This window comes from Mastigoproctus giganteus, chromosome 6, assembly GCF_048544385.1.
Source record: "Mastigoproctus giganteus isolate SK-2022 chromosome 6, ASM4854438v1, whole genome shotgun sequence".
Taxonomy (NCBI): Eukaryota; Metazoa; Arthropoda; class Arachnida; order Uropygi; family Thelyphonidae; genus Mastigoproctus; species Mastigoproctus giganteus.
In genome coordinates this window covers 206,599,005-206,616,891 of record NC_143580.1, presented here as the reverse complement: position 1 = coordinate 206,616,891, position 17,887 = coordinate 206,599,005, and the positions used below count along the sequence as shown (strand labels likewise).

At 36.5% G+C, this 17,887-nt stretch overlaps 1 protein-coding gene across 1 annotated transcript in view; it reads left to right on the top strand.

Moving 5' to 3' along the window:
- The first annotated feature begins 269 nt into the window (after positions 1-269).
- Positions 270-17,887, top strand: part of LOC150084905 (proteasome subunit alpha type-6-like) — a 67,137-nt gene continuing 49,519 nt past the window's right edge. The window contains exon 1 of the mRNA XM_090375632.1: positions 270-409. Coding sequence (XP_090231758.1) covers positions 334-409 — 76 coding nt within the window. The 5' untranslated portion in view covers positions 270-333. The remainder of the gene's footprint in view (positions 410-17,887) is intronic.

The window sequence follows — 17,887 nt, the reverse complement described above, 5'->3', positions numbered from 1 at the left end:
TTTGATACAGGATTCTGTGATATGTATGAACTACACATGAAGTTTAAAGATAGTCTCGTAATTTCTGTATGAAAATGGGAAATTTTGAATGACCTTATTTTTTAATTAACAAACATTTTATTAAAACCTAAAAGAATGTTTCAGCAGCTATTTAAGTATGTTTAAATATGTATTTAAGTATACATTTCTAATCTATTTATGTATGTACATTTATATTTATATATATATTTATTTCAATGAGCATCTTCTTTGTTGCTCAGTGCTGCCACGAAATGTTTAACTTTATCATATTTGTGGCAGTGCTGTGTCATTCGAATTCTGTGAGAAAGTACTATGGCGAGGGGTACGAGTGCTGGTTTTGATCGTCATATAACAATATTTTCTCCGGAGGGACGTTTATATCAAGTTGGTGAGTTTATTTATTCATTTTTTTATTTCTTGAAACATATAGTTTTTTTCGTGGCCGAATTAAAAAACAGAAAGCATTACCTGTGTAGTTAGGTTTGTGTGTGGAGCACATTTGGTAATCTTTTAAAAATTTTCCGGGGGAGCATCTCGCCTATATGTGTGTGTGTATATATATATATATATATATATATATATATATATTTATTTATTTATTTATTAAGGAGGCGGCAAAGGAACTAAGCAAACCCTTGGCCATAATTGAGATCATCCTTTGACTCAGGGGAAGTCCCGGCGGACTGCAGAATGCAAATGTATCCCCAATTCACAAAGGTGGATCTAAGGGTCACACGAGTAATTGCAGACCAGTTAGTTTAACTTCTGTTCCAGGTAAAATAATGGAGGAGTCACTCGTTAAAGATGCAATGCAGGATCATCTAGACAAGACTGCAGCAATAATTCAGACACAGCATGGGTTTGTTAAGGAAAAGTCTTGTTTTACTAATATTGTATACTATGATTGGTTACAAAGGAACTAGATGCAAAAAATCAGTTTTATATCATATACTTGGATTTCAGGAAAGCTTTTGATGCTGTTTTGCATGGAAGATTACTGTACAAATTGGAGCAGTATGGTGTTAAGGGTAATTTGCTACAATGGATAAAAGGGTGGTTGAGTGGGAGAAGACAGAGGGTGGTAATCAATGGATGCTGCTCTTCATGTACTAATGTTATTAGTGGAATCCCACAGGGTTCAGTGTTGGGCCCACTGTTGTTTTGTATATTTATCAATGATAATGATTTAGCATTTTTGTGTCTAAGTTTGCAGATGATACAAAGGTTGGTGGGGTTGTTAATGACAGTAATGGCAGTGTGCTACTGCAACAGGATCTTAGGGCAGATGGTCTAGTGGCAACTGAAGTTTAACATTGACAAATGCAAAATACTGTATATGGGTAGAAGTAACCCCAGAGGAACGTGCCAACTGTGTGGTACTACACTTAGAGTGGTAGAAAATGAAAAAGACCTGGGAGTAGGGCTGCCACCTCTCTAACGTTAAAAATGAGGACATTTGGGTAAAAAAATCTGGACTTTTGAGGAAGCTTTTCCATGTACCAAAACACACCTTACGTTCTCTTAGTCTTTTCAAAAATGCTTATGCCTTTAATAACAGTTTATTATGATAATAGGGTAATAACAGTCACTAGCAAAGTAATAATATGTTAAATATTTTAATTGAATATCTGAAATCCCTTAAATGAACAGAATTCACACTTGCTATTCTTATGTGGATTGCTGAACTTGTAAAAAATGATACACAAAAAATTTATGTATGGTATGAGTAAAACAAATACTTTAATTTTTTTCAGCATATTTATTTGCTGTTCTCTACATTTCTTTTCTATTTTTCCACTGATGCAATTTTTCTCTGTAAATCTGTGTTTTTCGATAAATATGAATTGAAATCTTTACACAGCATATCACTGAAATTGAATTTTATAAGCATTAGTCCCTTAATAGAATCCACAGTAAATGAGTTTCTATCTTTATACCACTGCATCTCGATCACTGAAAACAGTTTCAATAAATGCATGATTGGTGGTATGGAAAAGAAAATCTGAGCAATTATTAATAGCTCTGAGAAAAACTCTCCATTCTTACAGTGACTAAAATAATTAGCCCATCTTGCGTTACAAGGAACAGAAACATCAGTATCATTAATTTCAAGCTACAAATTTTTTTTAAATTACAAAGCTAATCAAAGCACTTCACATCATCCACACACACACTCCTTTTGTATGAAGGTACCTAATTGTTGAAACTATGCTGTCCCATTCAAGTTCATTCATTCTCTTAAAGACATCCACCTGAATGAAGAAATTTCTTCCAGTGGTTTCAACCCCATGTCCAAATATTCAGTGCATGATGAATATAAGTTCTGGATATTTCTTCTGAAAACTCCACTTTTCTCTGTATATCCCTCTTCTTGCCACTTCTCCAACATTTCCTTCACTTTGAGGCAAATGAACTGACATTACTTCTTTGGGACAGAATATCCCTTACGGAAGCAAGAGCTTCAATAACTTCTATCAAAGAATTGTCATTCCTTTCAATGCTCATATGTGAATTGAAGACTGACATTACAGTTTGGCAATGAACAAGATAAGTTTCACTAAACTCATCTTCAAAGAAAAATTTTAAAATCTTGGAGGGATTATCTTGAGACAAAAAGAAAGACCTTAGGGCTGGATAAATACTTATAATCCTTTCAATTGCAGGTAATAGAGAAAGCCAGCATGTTCTGCTATGATACAGAAGTTTTTTTTTATAGGTAACCTCTGTAAATTTACAGAATTTAAGTTTTCAACACGTACAGTGTAGAACTGAAATAATTCAAAATCTTAAGAACAATGGAGTCAATATCTACATCAGTTGCATCTGGATACAGTTATGCAGAATGTGGGCAGGGCAGCCCACTCCTACTAGCCGCACTCCTCAAAACATGGTGTTACAATTATCTCCACCAAATGCAATACATTTCTTATCCAGACCACTTTTACACAAGGTCTCAAACATAGCAAAATAGTAGCTGCGGTCTCATCTCACTTGCTATTTAATTCTATTATCTTAACCTTTGAGCCATCATTTTTCCAGTCAAAATAAGGCACAAGAGGGAAAATTTTCAGAAATCCATGATTAATGGTGTCAGTGGAAATTCCAAAAAACTTCACATTCTGCAGAGACCTAACAACTTCAACTGAATTCACTGCTAAGACAGAGTTAATTGTGGCTTCAGTCATTGTTTTTGCACAGGATAACCTCCTAGCAATATCTGAACCAGAGCATGTCGACTTTAATAATTCTGCTGTACAAGACATCGATTTATAGCTGTGGTGATGTGCCACTGTATTGAAAGGCAAGGGTTCCTTCAGCAACAAACCTTGCATCAAACCTTTTAGGGGCATTTACTAAAAAGTCCGTTACCTTGCTGCAAGATTTTTCAAATCTAATGTTCTTGTGTTTCTCTGAATTCATGTGGATGTCCAAATCACCTGAACCCTTGTTAGCAACCGAGATATAGCAAACTTGCACTTTTGGCAAAATGGGTATACCTTAAGTTATGTAAATTAAAGAATTATTTTAATTTAAATAGTAGAAATAAAAAATTATTTGAAGAAGTGACAATTACTTCATCAACTGATAATTAAGAAATATTGCATACAAAAACTATGCTTACTCTTAAATAAATATATTGAATTGAAGCTGGACTTATTCAAATTATTGTTTATGCGAACTGCTGAAAGAAGAATAGAAAATGTGAGATCTCTTTAAAAAAATGTGGAATTGTAATTTTAATTTAGAATAAATTCACTTAATTAGAAAGAATTTCAGGTAAAATAAATAACGAGAGAAAATTTATTTTGAATTGTCTACTCACCAAGAAAGTAAAAGAGAGAAAAAAAAAAAATGGTGTGAAAAGCCAAACTGCATGAACAAAATTTTCAACTCGGAACGCATGATAAACTCCTCAATGTCTGGTCTACGTTGTTTACAGCTGGAAGTGTAGATTCTTGGGGTTTCTTCCACAAAGCTGATTGGTGTATGCCTTACAAATTTTACCAATGATAAAAGTGTCAGGAGATTTTCAAATTTTAAGAGTCAAAATTCCAGATATTTTAAAAATTTTCGAAATTCCTTTCGGACAGTCCATTATACGTAAAAAAAAAAAAAAAAAAAAAAATGAGGACAGATGGCAGCCCTACCTGAGAGTGATTGTGCAGTCAGATATTAAGTTTTCTGAGCAAAGCAAACAGGCTGCCAGAGCAGGTCATGGGGTATTGTCAATGATATACAGGAATTTTGCTAGCAGGGAAAAGGTGATTATCCCTTTGTATAAGGCAATGGTCAGGCCACGCCTTGAGTACTGCGTACAGGTCTAGGGCCTCATTTTAGGAAGGATGTACAGTTGCTTGAGCATGTACAGAGAAGGGCAACAAGATTGGCCGTATATACCTCAATCAGATCACCTCACAGGTGATCTGATTGAGGTATATAAGGCCTTGAATGGGTTGAGCATGCTGAATTTTGATGGGATTCTTCCGCTTGCTCAGATTACAACCTGAGAGGGCATAAATTTAAATCGAGGAAAGACAGTTGTAGAATAGATGTGCTGAAATTTTCCTTTAGCCAGTGGGTGGTTAATTGCTGGAACAACCTTCCATCTGTCGTGGAAGTTGATAGCTGGGATAAATTCAAGAAGGAGCTGGATAAATTTTTGGAGCGAATGGTTGTGTGAATTTTTTTTTGCCTTCTGCTACATAAGCTCATATGCTTACTTTCTTGTACCACATGCCTGTATTACTATTATTACTATTTTACTTTTAAGAAAGTCAGCCATGTAAACCAATAATTTCACCAAAGGTGAGAGCCATTAACAAAGTACTTTTTTCCTTTATTTTTTTTAAGGACTGGAAAGCAAATCACTAGTATGTGATGGAGACATTACTTAATAATTGGCCATCATATAATACTATCAAGAAATCGTTGTTGAATTCTGATTAGATCACTGAACTAAGATTTGGATGATCCATGTTTGCATTAATAACAGAAAACATTAATGCTGTTCTGACTTAAATTTTAATGGTGATTGGATGGGGTTATAATCCATAGGAAAGACTGAACACATCTGTGAATTAATCTACCGTATGGCCCCAAAGGACTGAGTATGAAGTTTTAGTGAAATGGTTACCAAACGATTTGAAAGTAGATCATATGAGGAAGAGGGTTAATTGCACAAAGACAATTCTTGAGAAATTTTCTCAGAATTCAAACAAGTTGTCAACCACTAGGCGACTGGATTGAAATTTGGGTTCGTTGCTATGGTCCACGTATTGCAATGAGAAATTTCAATGGACCTCATAAGCTAATAACATTATAGTATCTACTTATTTTTGGGGGAAAGAAGGAGTGGTTTTCATTGAATACCTGAAATGGGTAAATCCATTATGGGTGAATACCATTAATTCTTTTTACTGAAATTTCATGAACAATTAAAGGTCAAACATTTTTGGAATCTCTCTAAAGGCACCCTCTTCCTACATGACAATATACCCATTCACAAGACTGAATAACCATGAAGATAATCAGTGATTTAGCTTATGAGTTATCACACCCACTCTGTCCCCTAGATATGATCTAGAGTGATCCGTGAACCAGAAAACATCCAATCCTCTGGCTAGACTGCAAATGGACAAAGACAGTGCAGCAATAAAGTGGTGTGGAAAGAGGCATGTTATTTTGGAATGCATAATGTGTCAAATGCTCACAGGTGTGGTATTGTAGTAAATGATCATTAGTTACACTCTTGTCAGCTGGAAACAAGTAGCTACACTATAATGGGAACAGGAATGCTGATATTGGTTGCTTTGAGGAATGAGAAAAGGTTGCCTTGTCCGAATTCCAGCCCTAGCCATTTAACCCTGGGGGCTCACATCTGGTATGGGCTTGGCACATCCAGGGTCCTGAGCTGGATATCATCATTCTTCTCTTTCTTGATGATTCCTTTCTACTTGTGTGTGTGTGTGTGTGTGTGTGTGTGTGTGTGTGTGTGTGTGTGTGTGTGTGTGTGTGTGTGTGTGTGTGTGTGTGTGTCTCTCTCTCTCAGGGTAACTCAGGAATTTTTTTTTTTTGCTGGTGCAGCATAAGCTTCTGGCTTCCTTGCACCATATGGCTAATAATACTAATGCTGACAGTGGGACTAGGTGACAGCAGCATGAGTCAATACACTTCTTCAAACAGGCCTCTGAGGTTGGGTATATTCATACTGTAGTTTTTAATGTTTTGCACCAACCTTGCAACACCAGATCTCCCCGGACGATGCTATCATCACCGATCGGGCACATAAGTTCTGGGACCGTAAGTGGCTCGAGAGTTTGCGGATTTGTTCTACAATTAACATTAATAGAGATAGAGGTACGCGGATTCATCCCATCTTTGAGACCACTATCCTCAGAAGGGATGAACGGTTCCGTATGACTTCCGCTCGAGCCACTTCCGGTTCCACAACGCAAGAGAACGGAACACGTGTGAATGAAAACACGTGAGGAGTACCATTAACCTACTGATATTTAAAGATGTACTGCAGAACAAGAAAACACCGCTGAAGAAGAAGACTGGAGCCTTTGAAAGCTACGATTTTTATCGCTTTTAATCTAGTATATTTTAATGCATTTTATTGATTGTAATGTAGCAGATTTTAATAATCCATATGTATAGTTTATTGTAAAGTTAAATTTATTGTAAATACAGGTTATTGTAATTTATTATAAACACAGTTATCAAAAGTTCAGTTTCCTTGGTGTTTTTATTTTTATTTCTACGCAAGGTTGGTGCAAAACACTAAAAACTACAGTATAGTCAATACACTTATTGTGTCAGTACTTGTAGGTGGAAGTGTGAGGTGTGAGAGCATTTTCCCAACATTTGTTATCCCCCCAGATACAGGTGGATCAAAGTCTGAATGCATCAGTCTACTTTTATTATTAATTTAATTTTTTTCTTAATTTTATTTATTTATAATTCCATTGTATTGATATCCAACAGAAGATGGACACAATAATAATAATAAAATTAGAATTAGTAATGCCACATTATCATACCACTGGATTATTAGGACACCCATTAAAATGAATTGAAAAGTTGTAAATCTTTGCCCAAAACACAAATACAAATATATAAATATATAAATATATTTTACAGTATAGGGGATTACTTATTACATTTGTAACAGTAGCCATGCTAAAACATTGAATAAAGTTGTATTCAATTCCATATGTTTTTATAAGGTGATTTGTTTATTTCAAATGTATTATTATTATTTTTATTATTCATTATTTTTGAAACATATTTTGTCTTCTTGGTCATTCACTAGTGCAGCATTTTTCAACTTCTCTTTTTTGTCAAAATTTAGCACTTATCTATATTTTGGTATTTTTAAGACTTTCAAATTAGAGAGAAAATATACTCTGTATCCATATTTTGCATCTGCATTTACACGTGAAGACGTTTTTAGAGATCAGAATATTAGAAGTTTACCAAGTTATAATTGGGAGCTAAATGATTTTGTGTTAACTTGAGAAGAAAATAAGAAAATGGAAGAACAATAGTATTTGTATTAATGGTGGCAAGTGATATAAGAAAGAAAGCTTATAAAGCATCAGCAAAAAAAAAAAAAAAAAACTTACCACATCACCTGTCTGTCCCTTCCAATGATCTGCCTAGTTCTTCCTTGAATTTATTCAAGCTACCCACTTCACAACAACAGATGGAAGTTTGTTCCAACAGTCAATCACTGCAGGATCATCTAGACAAGACTTCACTTATAGCTCAGACACAGCATGGGTTTGTTAAGGGGAAGTCTTGTCTGACCAATTTGATTGGATACTATGATGTGGTCACAAAGGAACTGGATGCAAAGAATAATTTTGATATCACATACAGTCCATTCTGGTTATTTGGGACACATCGGGACTAGTGCATTTTGGCCCGATTAAGTGGCTGTCCCAATTATCCGAAGTTTCACGTAAATAGTTAAAAATACAATGTACCCTTTACAATTGGTTCACTGTACAATCAAATCACGTTACGACGAACTCAACATAGTAAAGTACCATTCACTATACGATGTGTAGTAAGTGCCGGTCAATGTGATCACGTTTGTGAATTGAATTTTAATTCTATTAGGGAACAGCGATTCTAATTAGCGAAAATAGGAGGAATATTATCCACAGGCTATAAAAGCAAAGATATATTAAGCACAAATTTACCCTTTATTACCTTACCAATTAAAAAATTAAATGATACGTGAAAATCGGAATAATTAATACGTACTGTAATATGTACGTACGAATGTACATATTTTCTGTTCACTGACATTTGTGGGTGGGGGGTTAAAATTTAAAACAGTAAAAAGATAAGCAATCAATAACAAAGAACACAGCACACACACACACACAAATTGCAAGTAACACGATACGCGATACGCGCAAGTGAGAAGGGAGTAACGAGTTACAAAGCTTTAAAAATAGGAATGAAGAGAGGGTTCTGAAAATTAATTTTTTTATATGATAGATTTCATGGAAGTGTAAACACATTTCACCATAATAACCCACAGAATTCCAGATGTCGGTATTATCGCAGATTCAGTAAGATCGAGTTTACTGTTCGTTTATGATAGATTTCACTAACAGAAAAGCCCAACAAACAGGTGACTGCTACTTTATTTTTATTGTTTTATGGTTGTGACCTCCAGAATTTTGACCGAATCATGTGGTACCGTCGGAGACAATCGTAGAGTAATCTCCAGTGCTGCGGTCTCCTGCCCCGATTAAACAGCATGCTGTCCCAATTAAGCGAAGTAAACCCTGGTTATTTTCTCGATTGGTTTCTGTTTTTTAAGATTTGCCCCAAATAAACGGCTGCCCCGATTAACCGGTGTCCCAAATAACCGGAATCAACTGTATTTGGATCTTAGAAAGGCTTTTGATACTGTTGCACATGGAAGACTGCTGAACAAATTGGAGCAGTGTGGCATTGGAGGCAAATTGCTGCTATGGATAAAGGGATGGTTGAGTGGGAGAAGACAGAAAGTGGTAATCAGTGGACACTGCTCTTTGTGGACTAATGTTATTAGTGGTGTCCCCCAGGGTTCAGTGTTGGGTCCATTGTCTGTATTTATTAATGATATTGATGATGGTATATCAGGCTTAATGTCCAAGTTTGCAGATGATACGAAGGTCAGCATTGTTGTTAATGACACTAATGACAGTAAAAAAAGTAAAGTGCAGCCATTATCAACCCACTGCAGGATGGAAGCCTCCTCAACAATTCATGTTGAGGGAAATGGACCATAATCTGCCACGCTGGTCCAGTGCGGGTTGGCAGATCGACCGTACACTGCTGCAACAGAATCTAGAAAAATTGAGCAGATGGGCTGAGAGGAGGCAAACAAGTATAACATTTACAAATGTCAAGTACTGCATATGGGAAGCAGTAACCCTAGAGTAACATATCTGTGGTACTACACTAACAGTGGTAGATAATGAAAAGGACCTGGAGGTAATTATACAGGCAGATATGAAGTTTTCTGAGCAGTGCAGACGGTCTGCAAGAGTAGCTCATGGTGTCTTGTCAATGATATACAGGAATTTTTCTGGTAGGGATAAGGAGGTGATTATCCCCTTGTATACGGCAATGGTCAGGCCACACCTTGATTACTGTATACAGGTCTGGAGGCCTCATTTTAGGAAGGATGTAGAGCTGCTGGAACGAGTACAGAGAAGGGCAACAAGATTAGTGAATGGAACAAAGGGTTCTTCTTATGAAAAAAGGCTGAAGTTTTGCAAATTAGTGTCTGGAGACTAGGCACCTGTGAGGTGATCTGATTGAGGTGTATAAAGCCTTGAATGGTTTGAGCATGCTCAATGCTGATGGGATTCTTCCTTTTGCTCAGAATAATTGCCTGAGAGGGCATAAATTCAAATTGAGGATAGATATATACAGTTGTAAGATAGATGTGTGGAAGTTTGCCTTTAGCCAGCGTGTGGTTTATTGCTGGAATAAACTTCCATATGTCGTTGTCGAAGTTGATAGCTTAAATAGATTCAAGGCAGAACTAGACAAGCATTTGGATCGAGTGTATGGGTGAAATGAGATGTTTTTTTTTTTTTTTTTTTGGCTGATGAATGCAAGAAAGCAAGCTAAATAAGCTTGCTTTCTCACTTCATGAGCCTTTACTAATGCTAACCTGCTGTTTGAAGGCCAATTTCTGCACATGTGTTCTGCAATCATCTTTCTTTAATTTAAATTTATGCTTTTTCGTGTGTAATCTGAGCAAGAGGAAGGATTCCATCATGGAGCTTACTCAATCCATTCAAAGTCTTAAACACCTTAGTCTGATCACCTCACAGGTACCTCCAGGTGAAGCAGTTTACAGAACTGAAGCCTTTCTTGGTGAGACCACCATTTTGTTCCCTTCATCAATCTTTGTCCTCCTCTGCACCCATTCTGACAGATCAGCTTCCTTCCTAAAACAAGGCTTTGAGACTTTTATGCAGTACTCAAGATGTGGCATTACCATGTCTAGTACAATAGGATAAACACCTTAACACTGTGAGCAAAATACCTGTATGCGATTGACAAAACGATTGTTCAAAGACTGCTAGAGAACTTCATATCTTAGTGAACAATTACCCCTAGGTCTTTTTGATTTTCCAGTACTCTGAGTGTAGTACCACACAGTTGTTAGGTTAATCTGGTATTACTGTTACCCATCTGCAATACCTTGCATTTGTCGAACTTCAACTGCCATTTCTCAGCCCATCTGCCTAATTTTTCTAGATCTTGTTGCAGGAGCTTACCTTGATTACTGTCATTAACCACCATGCCAACCAATGTCATCTTCAAACTTAGGTGTTACACCTGATATACCTTTATAAATATCATTAATAAATATAGAACACAACAGTGGGCCCAGCATCAGAACCTGGGTGACTCCACTGATAACATTTGTCCAGAAAAAGCAGTGCCTAGTAATAACTCTGTCTTCTCTCACTCAGCTATCCCTTTATCCGTAGCAATAACTTGCCCTTAATGCCACATTGCTTCAGTCCATCCAGCATTCTTTTATGTGCAACAGTATCAAAAGCTTTCCTGAAATCCAAATATGTGATATAAAAATTTTTTTACATCCAGTTCTTTTGTGACTGCATCATAGTATCCAATTAGACAAGATCTCTGCTTAACAAATCCTTACTGTGACTGCGGTATAATTGCATTCCTGCTTAGATGATCCAGCATTACTTCTTTAACCAGTGACTTATTTTCCCTGGAACAAAAGCTAACCGGTCTGTAATTACTCATTCACCTTTTGATTCCCCTTTATAAAATTGGGTTACATTCATGCAAAAAAGGGCATCTGAGGTGGATACTCTCATAATTATGGCTAAGGGTTTGGTTACCTCTTTTGCTCCTTCTCTTAATATACAGGCACTCCCCGACTTGCTTAATACTTGACTTGTGTAAATTTGACTTTATGTAAGTTTTTTCTGGCCGGTGCAAACTGAAAAATATATGGAAACATATTTTGAATTCCTTAGGAATAAATGGGTGTATCGTTAAAATATCATAATGTGAACCCAATAACACATTGTTTTTTTTTTTCTTTTTTTTTTGGTAATTCGTTCCAAAACTTCAGAAGTTGAAAATTTCACTATATAACTAAATTAAATTTACCTCTCTAAAAGGTCATTTTTATAATGGAAATTGTGTTGATTTTATATAAATTTGTGTCAAAACACACAACAAAAATTACTTTTAAGTAAAGGATGCAAAAACAAAACACATGGCCAACACATTTACAAACGCTACTATTGAGGAAGGGTTACATGGTCCAGTCAGAGAATGCACTATGCTTTCATCTTTATTATGTGTTCTGTAAAAAAAATTAAAAACAATTTGTAATTTCTGGTTTATTGGGCTTTTCTGTTAGTGAAATCTATTATAAATTGGTAGTAAACTTGATCTTATTGCATTTGCGATAATACCGATAACTAGAATTGTGTGGGTTTTTAAGTTATTTTGATGAAATGTGTTTCCCCTTCACTGAAATCTTCATTCCTGTTTACTTATTACAATGGAGTTTATTTATGCATGGGTAATGCGCGCGCACACGCGCGCGCACACACACACACACACACACACACACACACACACACACACACACACACACACACACACACACACACACACACACACACACACACACACACACACACACACACACACTCCATTTCTACTACCTAGGTCGTTTTAATGCATCATTTTAATTATACGGTATTTCATATTGTGAATACCTTCACAACAAGTTTCCATGGTATTGCACTACCTCGAATTAGTAACGCTTCACCTATGGAGAAGACTACTGTTACTTATTCTGGGCTGTACCACTACCACCCAGATGGTAGTGGTATCTGCTGAGTGTGTGCATTAGTCTTCTCCATAGTTGGTGTTACATATTCGCGGTAGTGCAGTACCATGGCAACTCGTTGTGAAGGTATTCACAATATGAGATATAATTAAAACTACCTTGGTAGTAGAAATGATATGTGTGCATTACCCATGCATAAATAAACTCCTTCGTACTCTTAGACATTTAACCAAGAAATATCTTTTACTTATTACAATGATGAAGAGAAAGTGATCAATGGAAAGTGCAAGTTGTGGCAGTGCTAGAAAACAAAGAAAAATTGATTTAAAAATTAAGAGGAAAATGATTAAGAAGTACAGAGTAGGACAAACTTTGTCATATATTGCACAGGAATTAAGTCTCACTGCTTCAACAGTGAATATTATTTTAAAGGACAGTGTGCGTATAAAAGAACATGTTAAAGGATCAGTAGATTTAAGATCAACAGCAGTGATCACAAAACAGCATTCAAGTGCTATATCGAAGATGGAAAAAGTTATTAATAATGTGGATGGAAAATCGGATTCAGAAGCGAGTGCCCCCTGAGTCTAATAGCCATTCAAGCAAAAGCAAGAAGTATTTATGAAGATATTAAGGATAAGTATGATGAACCCCAAGTTGTGGCAACGGGTGGTTTAATAGGTTCAAGCATCGCACTGGTTTCCACAAAATTAATGTAAAATTTTTGTAATTGCACACTTGTAATTTTGTGCACTTTTGTAATTTTTCCTCCGCATGAGATAAAAAAATTTAATAAATAATTCTATTTACATGTTCGTCGAACATTTCTTTTTTGCTTCAATCAAATTCAGCACAAATAGTTGCGAGTCCTGCATAAGCAGTTAAGGAAATTACAATTCGCATAAATTTCGACTTACGTAGAGTTCCACAGAATGTAACCCTTACATAAGTCGGGAGTGGCTGTAATTGAACAGATTGCTTCCACCCCAGGTGCCTTTTTTATGTTTAGTTTCAATAATTTCTCTTCCACTTTCCTCTCAGTTTTCACATAATCATTTAGCTCCCTGTTAGAGTTTGAAAAACGTCTGGCATCCCATTCTGTAAAGAATTCCTGACGTGTGAATGTAGATGCAGAATATCTATTCAGTTTGTCAGCAATCTGAGCAGGATCATCAAGAGTTAAACCATCGACACCAAGTGGACCAATGTGATTCACCTCTTCCTTCTAATGTCGCCTTTTAATTTATGTGCATCCCAAGCATTTTTCTCTTCCACAAAACTTATCTTGCATCCATTTTGGTGTAAGCCTTAAATAGTATTTCTTAGTTGGTGTGAAAAGCCTAGTAGCTTCTGTAATTACTTTCCTGAATGATTGCCATTTAGAATTTGCAGTGGGTAATATCAGTTGGTCCTACTGCAGGGATTTTATAAACTCTCTGAGACCACTGTAGTCATCCTTGCAAAAGCTTTTCCCTTGACAGAAGTTGTCTTTAAGTAAATCTCACATCAGTACACTGTGATCACTGCCACCCAGTGGTTCTTTTACCTGCAGATTTGTAATGCATCAAGAATTACTATTGATAATCAGATCAAGACTATTACTCCCTCTGGTTGCTTCTCTAACATGCTGCTGTAGAAAACAGTCATCCAGTAAATCCACAAAAGTAGTGTGTGTGTGACCAAACTGCAAGTTGAACTTCCCCCATGTAAGACATTGATTCACTGTCCCACTCTGTTTTTCTCTGTATAGTTTTTTGTTATACTCATCTTAGTTATTATGCCTATAGCACACCTTTACTCTCATTTTTGTTTTTCCAGTGCTTATGTACAATACAGATTGACTCAGCATTGCACTGTCCACCGATTTCTGCTAGTTCTGCCTTAGATTTATTTTTTATTTCTAAGAGCATAACCCTTTCTCCTGTCTTGTCTCTCCTTTCTGTACAGATTATATTTCCATAATCAAATTATGTATCCCTTATGTCTAAGTGACACTATTTCTCCAATAGCTGTAGCATCTGCATTTGATGATTTAATCAGTACTTTGAATTCATCAAATTTATTTACTATCATTCTAACGTTAGGTATATGCAAGTATATATGCACCTCTTCTTGCTCTTAGTTATTTAACAAAGCTCATTTCTTTACTTTTTCCATGATGCCCTACAGCATAACTTAATCTCCGACGACACATTGCTTTCCAGTCTGCTGCATATTCCAATAGAAGATGCAAGAATCACTTACCTCTGCTAGCAGTGCGTAGCACATGCTTCTTGATTAGACCGGGGTTCGAGCCCGTGACCACCAAATACGGAGGATGCAGAAAGGTCAGGGAATGACCACCGCATATCCTCGGAGCAATGTGGCCTTAGTTGCTAATGCTCCTAAATAACAACAACAACTTTTACCTCTGCCTGCCATTCTAGTTAATCTATCTCCAACCAAGCTAGCAGTTCACCCGATATTGCATTGATGGATCATCAGATATCTTTGTACCCCCTTCTATTTAAGTGTATCCCATCCCTGAAAAAAAAAAAAAATCTCCTATTAACAAGCACAGACCATGCTGGAAAAATTCTACTCTGTGAGCCTGCACAGTTTCTCCAGGGCTGATCTGATTGACATGGCTCTCAACATGTGCACCCTCCTAACTTGTCTGGGCAGAAATGAAGACACTTACAAATTTAATCTTAACTCACAACTTTTCCCCAACTTTACCTTGTATTTGTTAATTAAGTCCTCAGATCTCCTACGCTTAATATCATTAGTGCCAACATGTACAACAATATCACCTTTTGTGTCCTTAAAGATATCTTCTCTACAATATCATTTATTTTTGTGCTTGCAGACATACCTGTTCCTATTCCACCTATCCTTTTTTGCACATTATATTTCCCAATATTCTGACAATAGAGTAACTACTAATAACTATCTCCTGTAGGACCAGAACATCCCATTTTGGGGATTACTGCAAACTCTGGCATTGGGTTGGGCAGCTGAGAGCTTGATGAGTCCCCATTTTAATTCTTTCAAATGCACCCACCCTATTCTTCATGCTCTTATAAACTCCCATCAGAATGCTGAGTTTGCACTTAGGTTTCTCACATTCTTTGCACCACACACACACACACACACACACACACACACACACACACACACACACACACACACACACACACACACACACACACACACACAGACATCCCCATTGGCTGTATCAAGCTCCGTTCCAGATAGTTTTGTTAACGTCACAGAACTGCACATTTTGTAAGGCCATGATATCATAGGAGAATGCCCCTTCAGTTTACTTTCCTGGCCTATAGCAGTCCCGTACTTTGAGCCTGCTACTTTATAGCTGAATCTGGGGCATGATTTTTGTTTAGTTCACAAAAGGGCAGGGTCAAAGGGTGAAGTAAGTAGTAGTAGTAGTAATGGCAAATGAAGCAAGAAAGCAAGCTTATACAGTATCAGCCACAAAAAAAAAAAAAAAAAAAAAGCAGTTTGCCCATCTGCACCTTATAAGAATTTATCTAGTTCTCCCTTGAATTTATTCAACCCATCCACTTCCACAACAACAGATGGAAACCTGTTCCCAGTAACCAACCATCCCTTGGCTGATGACAAACTTCCACACATCTTTCCTGCAACTATCCTTCCTCAACTTGAATTTATACCCCATGTGTAGTCTCAGCAAGTGGAAGAATACCATTAACATTCAGCTTGCTCAATCCGTTCAAGGCTCTAAACACCTCAGTCAGATCTCCCTGCAGGTGCCTCTTTTTGAGATGTTGCAATTTGCAGCCTTTCTAGGTAAACGCACCCTTTTGTTTAATTCACCACTCTGGTTGCCTTTCTTTGCACCCGTTCCAGCAGAGCTATATCCTTTCTAAAGTGAGGTTTTCAGACCTATATATAGTACGCAAGATGCAGCCTAACCATGGCCTTATACAAAGGGATAATCACTTCCTTATCCTTGCTAGAAGTTTCTGTACATCATTTACAAAACCCCATGAGCTGTCCTGGCAGCATGTTGCACTGAGCAGCAGCACTGCTCAGAGAATTTAATATCTGACTGCACAATCACCCCCAAGTCTTAAAATTTCCATTACTCTGAGTGTAGTACAGGACAATTGATCAGTTACTCTTGGGTTACTGCTACCTATGTGCATTTGTCAATGTTAAACTTCAATTGTCATTTCTCAGCCCATCAACCGAATTTTCATAGATCTTGTTCAGAAGCTCACCCTGGTGGCTGTTGTAACCACCCTGCCAACCTTTGTATCATCTGCAAACTTAGATGTTAAGCCTGATTTATTTGCTTTCATCAATATTATTGATAAATATTGAAAACAACAATGGACCTACCACTAAACCCTGGAGAACATTAGTTCATGAACAGTGCCCATTGATAGAAAGAGCTAAATATAAAAATTTCATGGAATTCCATCCACTGGAAGTCACATGGGAAGTTGAAGTAATATGAAGTAATAATTTGATGAATTTCTATTGATCAGATTTTAATGAAATTTGGACTGGCTTGACAAATCATTTTAAAAGCCCAAATACACAATAGACACATTATGCACATATGTTAACACACCCAAAAAAACCCCCCAAAAACTTTTTCCAGGGGGGGGGAGGAGTTGGTTACCTGTAAGGTTCTACTTGACTGTTTATAGCAAACAGGGGTATACAATTACCACCTGTTCAAGGTTTTAAATGGATTGTGTATACTAAATGCAGATGATGGTGCCCTTATTCTTTCTTGTATGATAATGTAAGGGATCTAAAGTTAGTGAAAAAGAATGGTCACAGGATAGATGAGCAAAAATGCATTCAGCTGGAGAGTATATGATTATTGCAACAAACTTCTGTCGTGTTCGAGAAGTGAGTAGTTTGAATAAATTTAAGGAAAGATTTGACAAGTTTGAGAGGAGTACAGTGGAGTGGGCAGTGTTTTTGTTGTTGATGGCTGTATAAATGTGCTTCCTTACCTTATTTGCCACTACTAATAATATATAATGTATATACAGTGTATAGTAAAAACAAATTCTTTTGATATAATTAATCTGAATTATTTTGTTTCTAGTCATGAATACAAAGCTTTTTTAAAAGCATTGGTGTGTGAACAAAAAATTATATTTAAAAAGATGCATATTTGTACATATGGTGTTCTGCAAAATTTTGACGCACTTCAGAGTGCATTGTTATTCAAAAAGGTTGAAAAACACACTGCAATAATTAAAAATTGTTCACACACAATAGACTATTACTTATACAGTAGACTCTCGATTTTCTGGGATAGATGGTAAAAAACAAATCCCGGATAATCGATTTCCCGCTTAATCCAAAAATACAGAAGTCCCGACATATGTAAGATATACGTTCCAGAACTTCTTACTTCATCGAGTTTTACGTAACTCGGGAATGACTAATAACATATTGCTACTATATTGTTATTGACAAATCTGAATTCTGCGCGATACTTGTTAACAT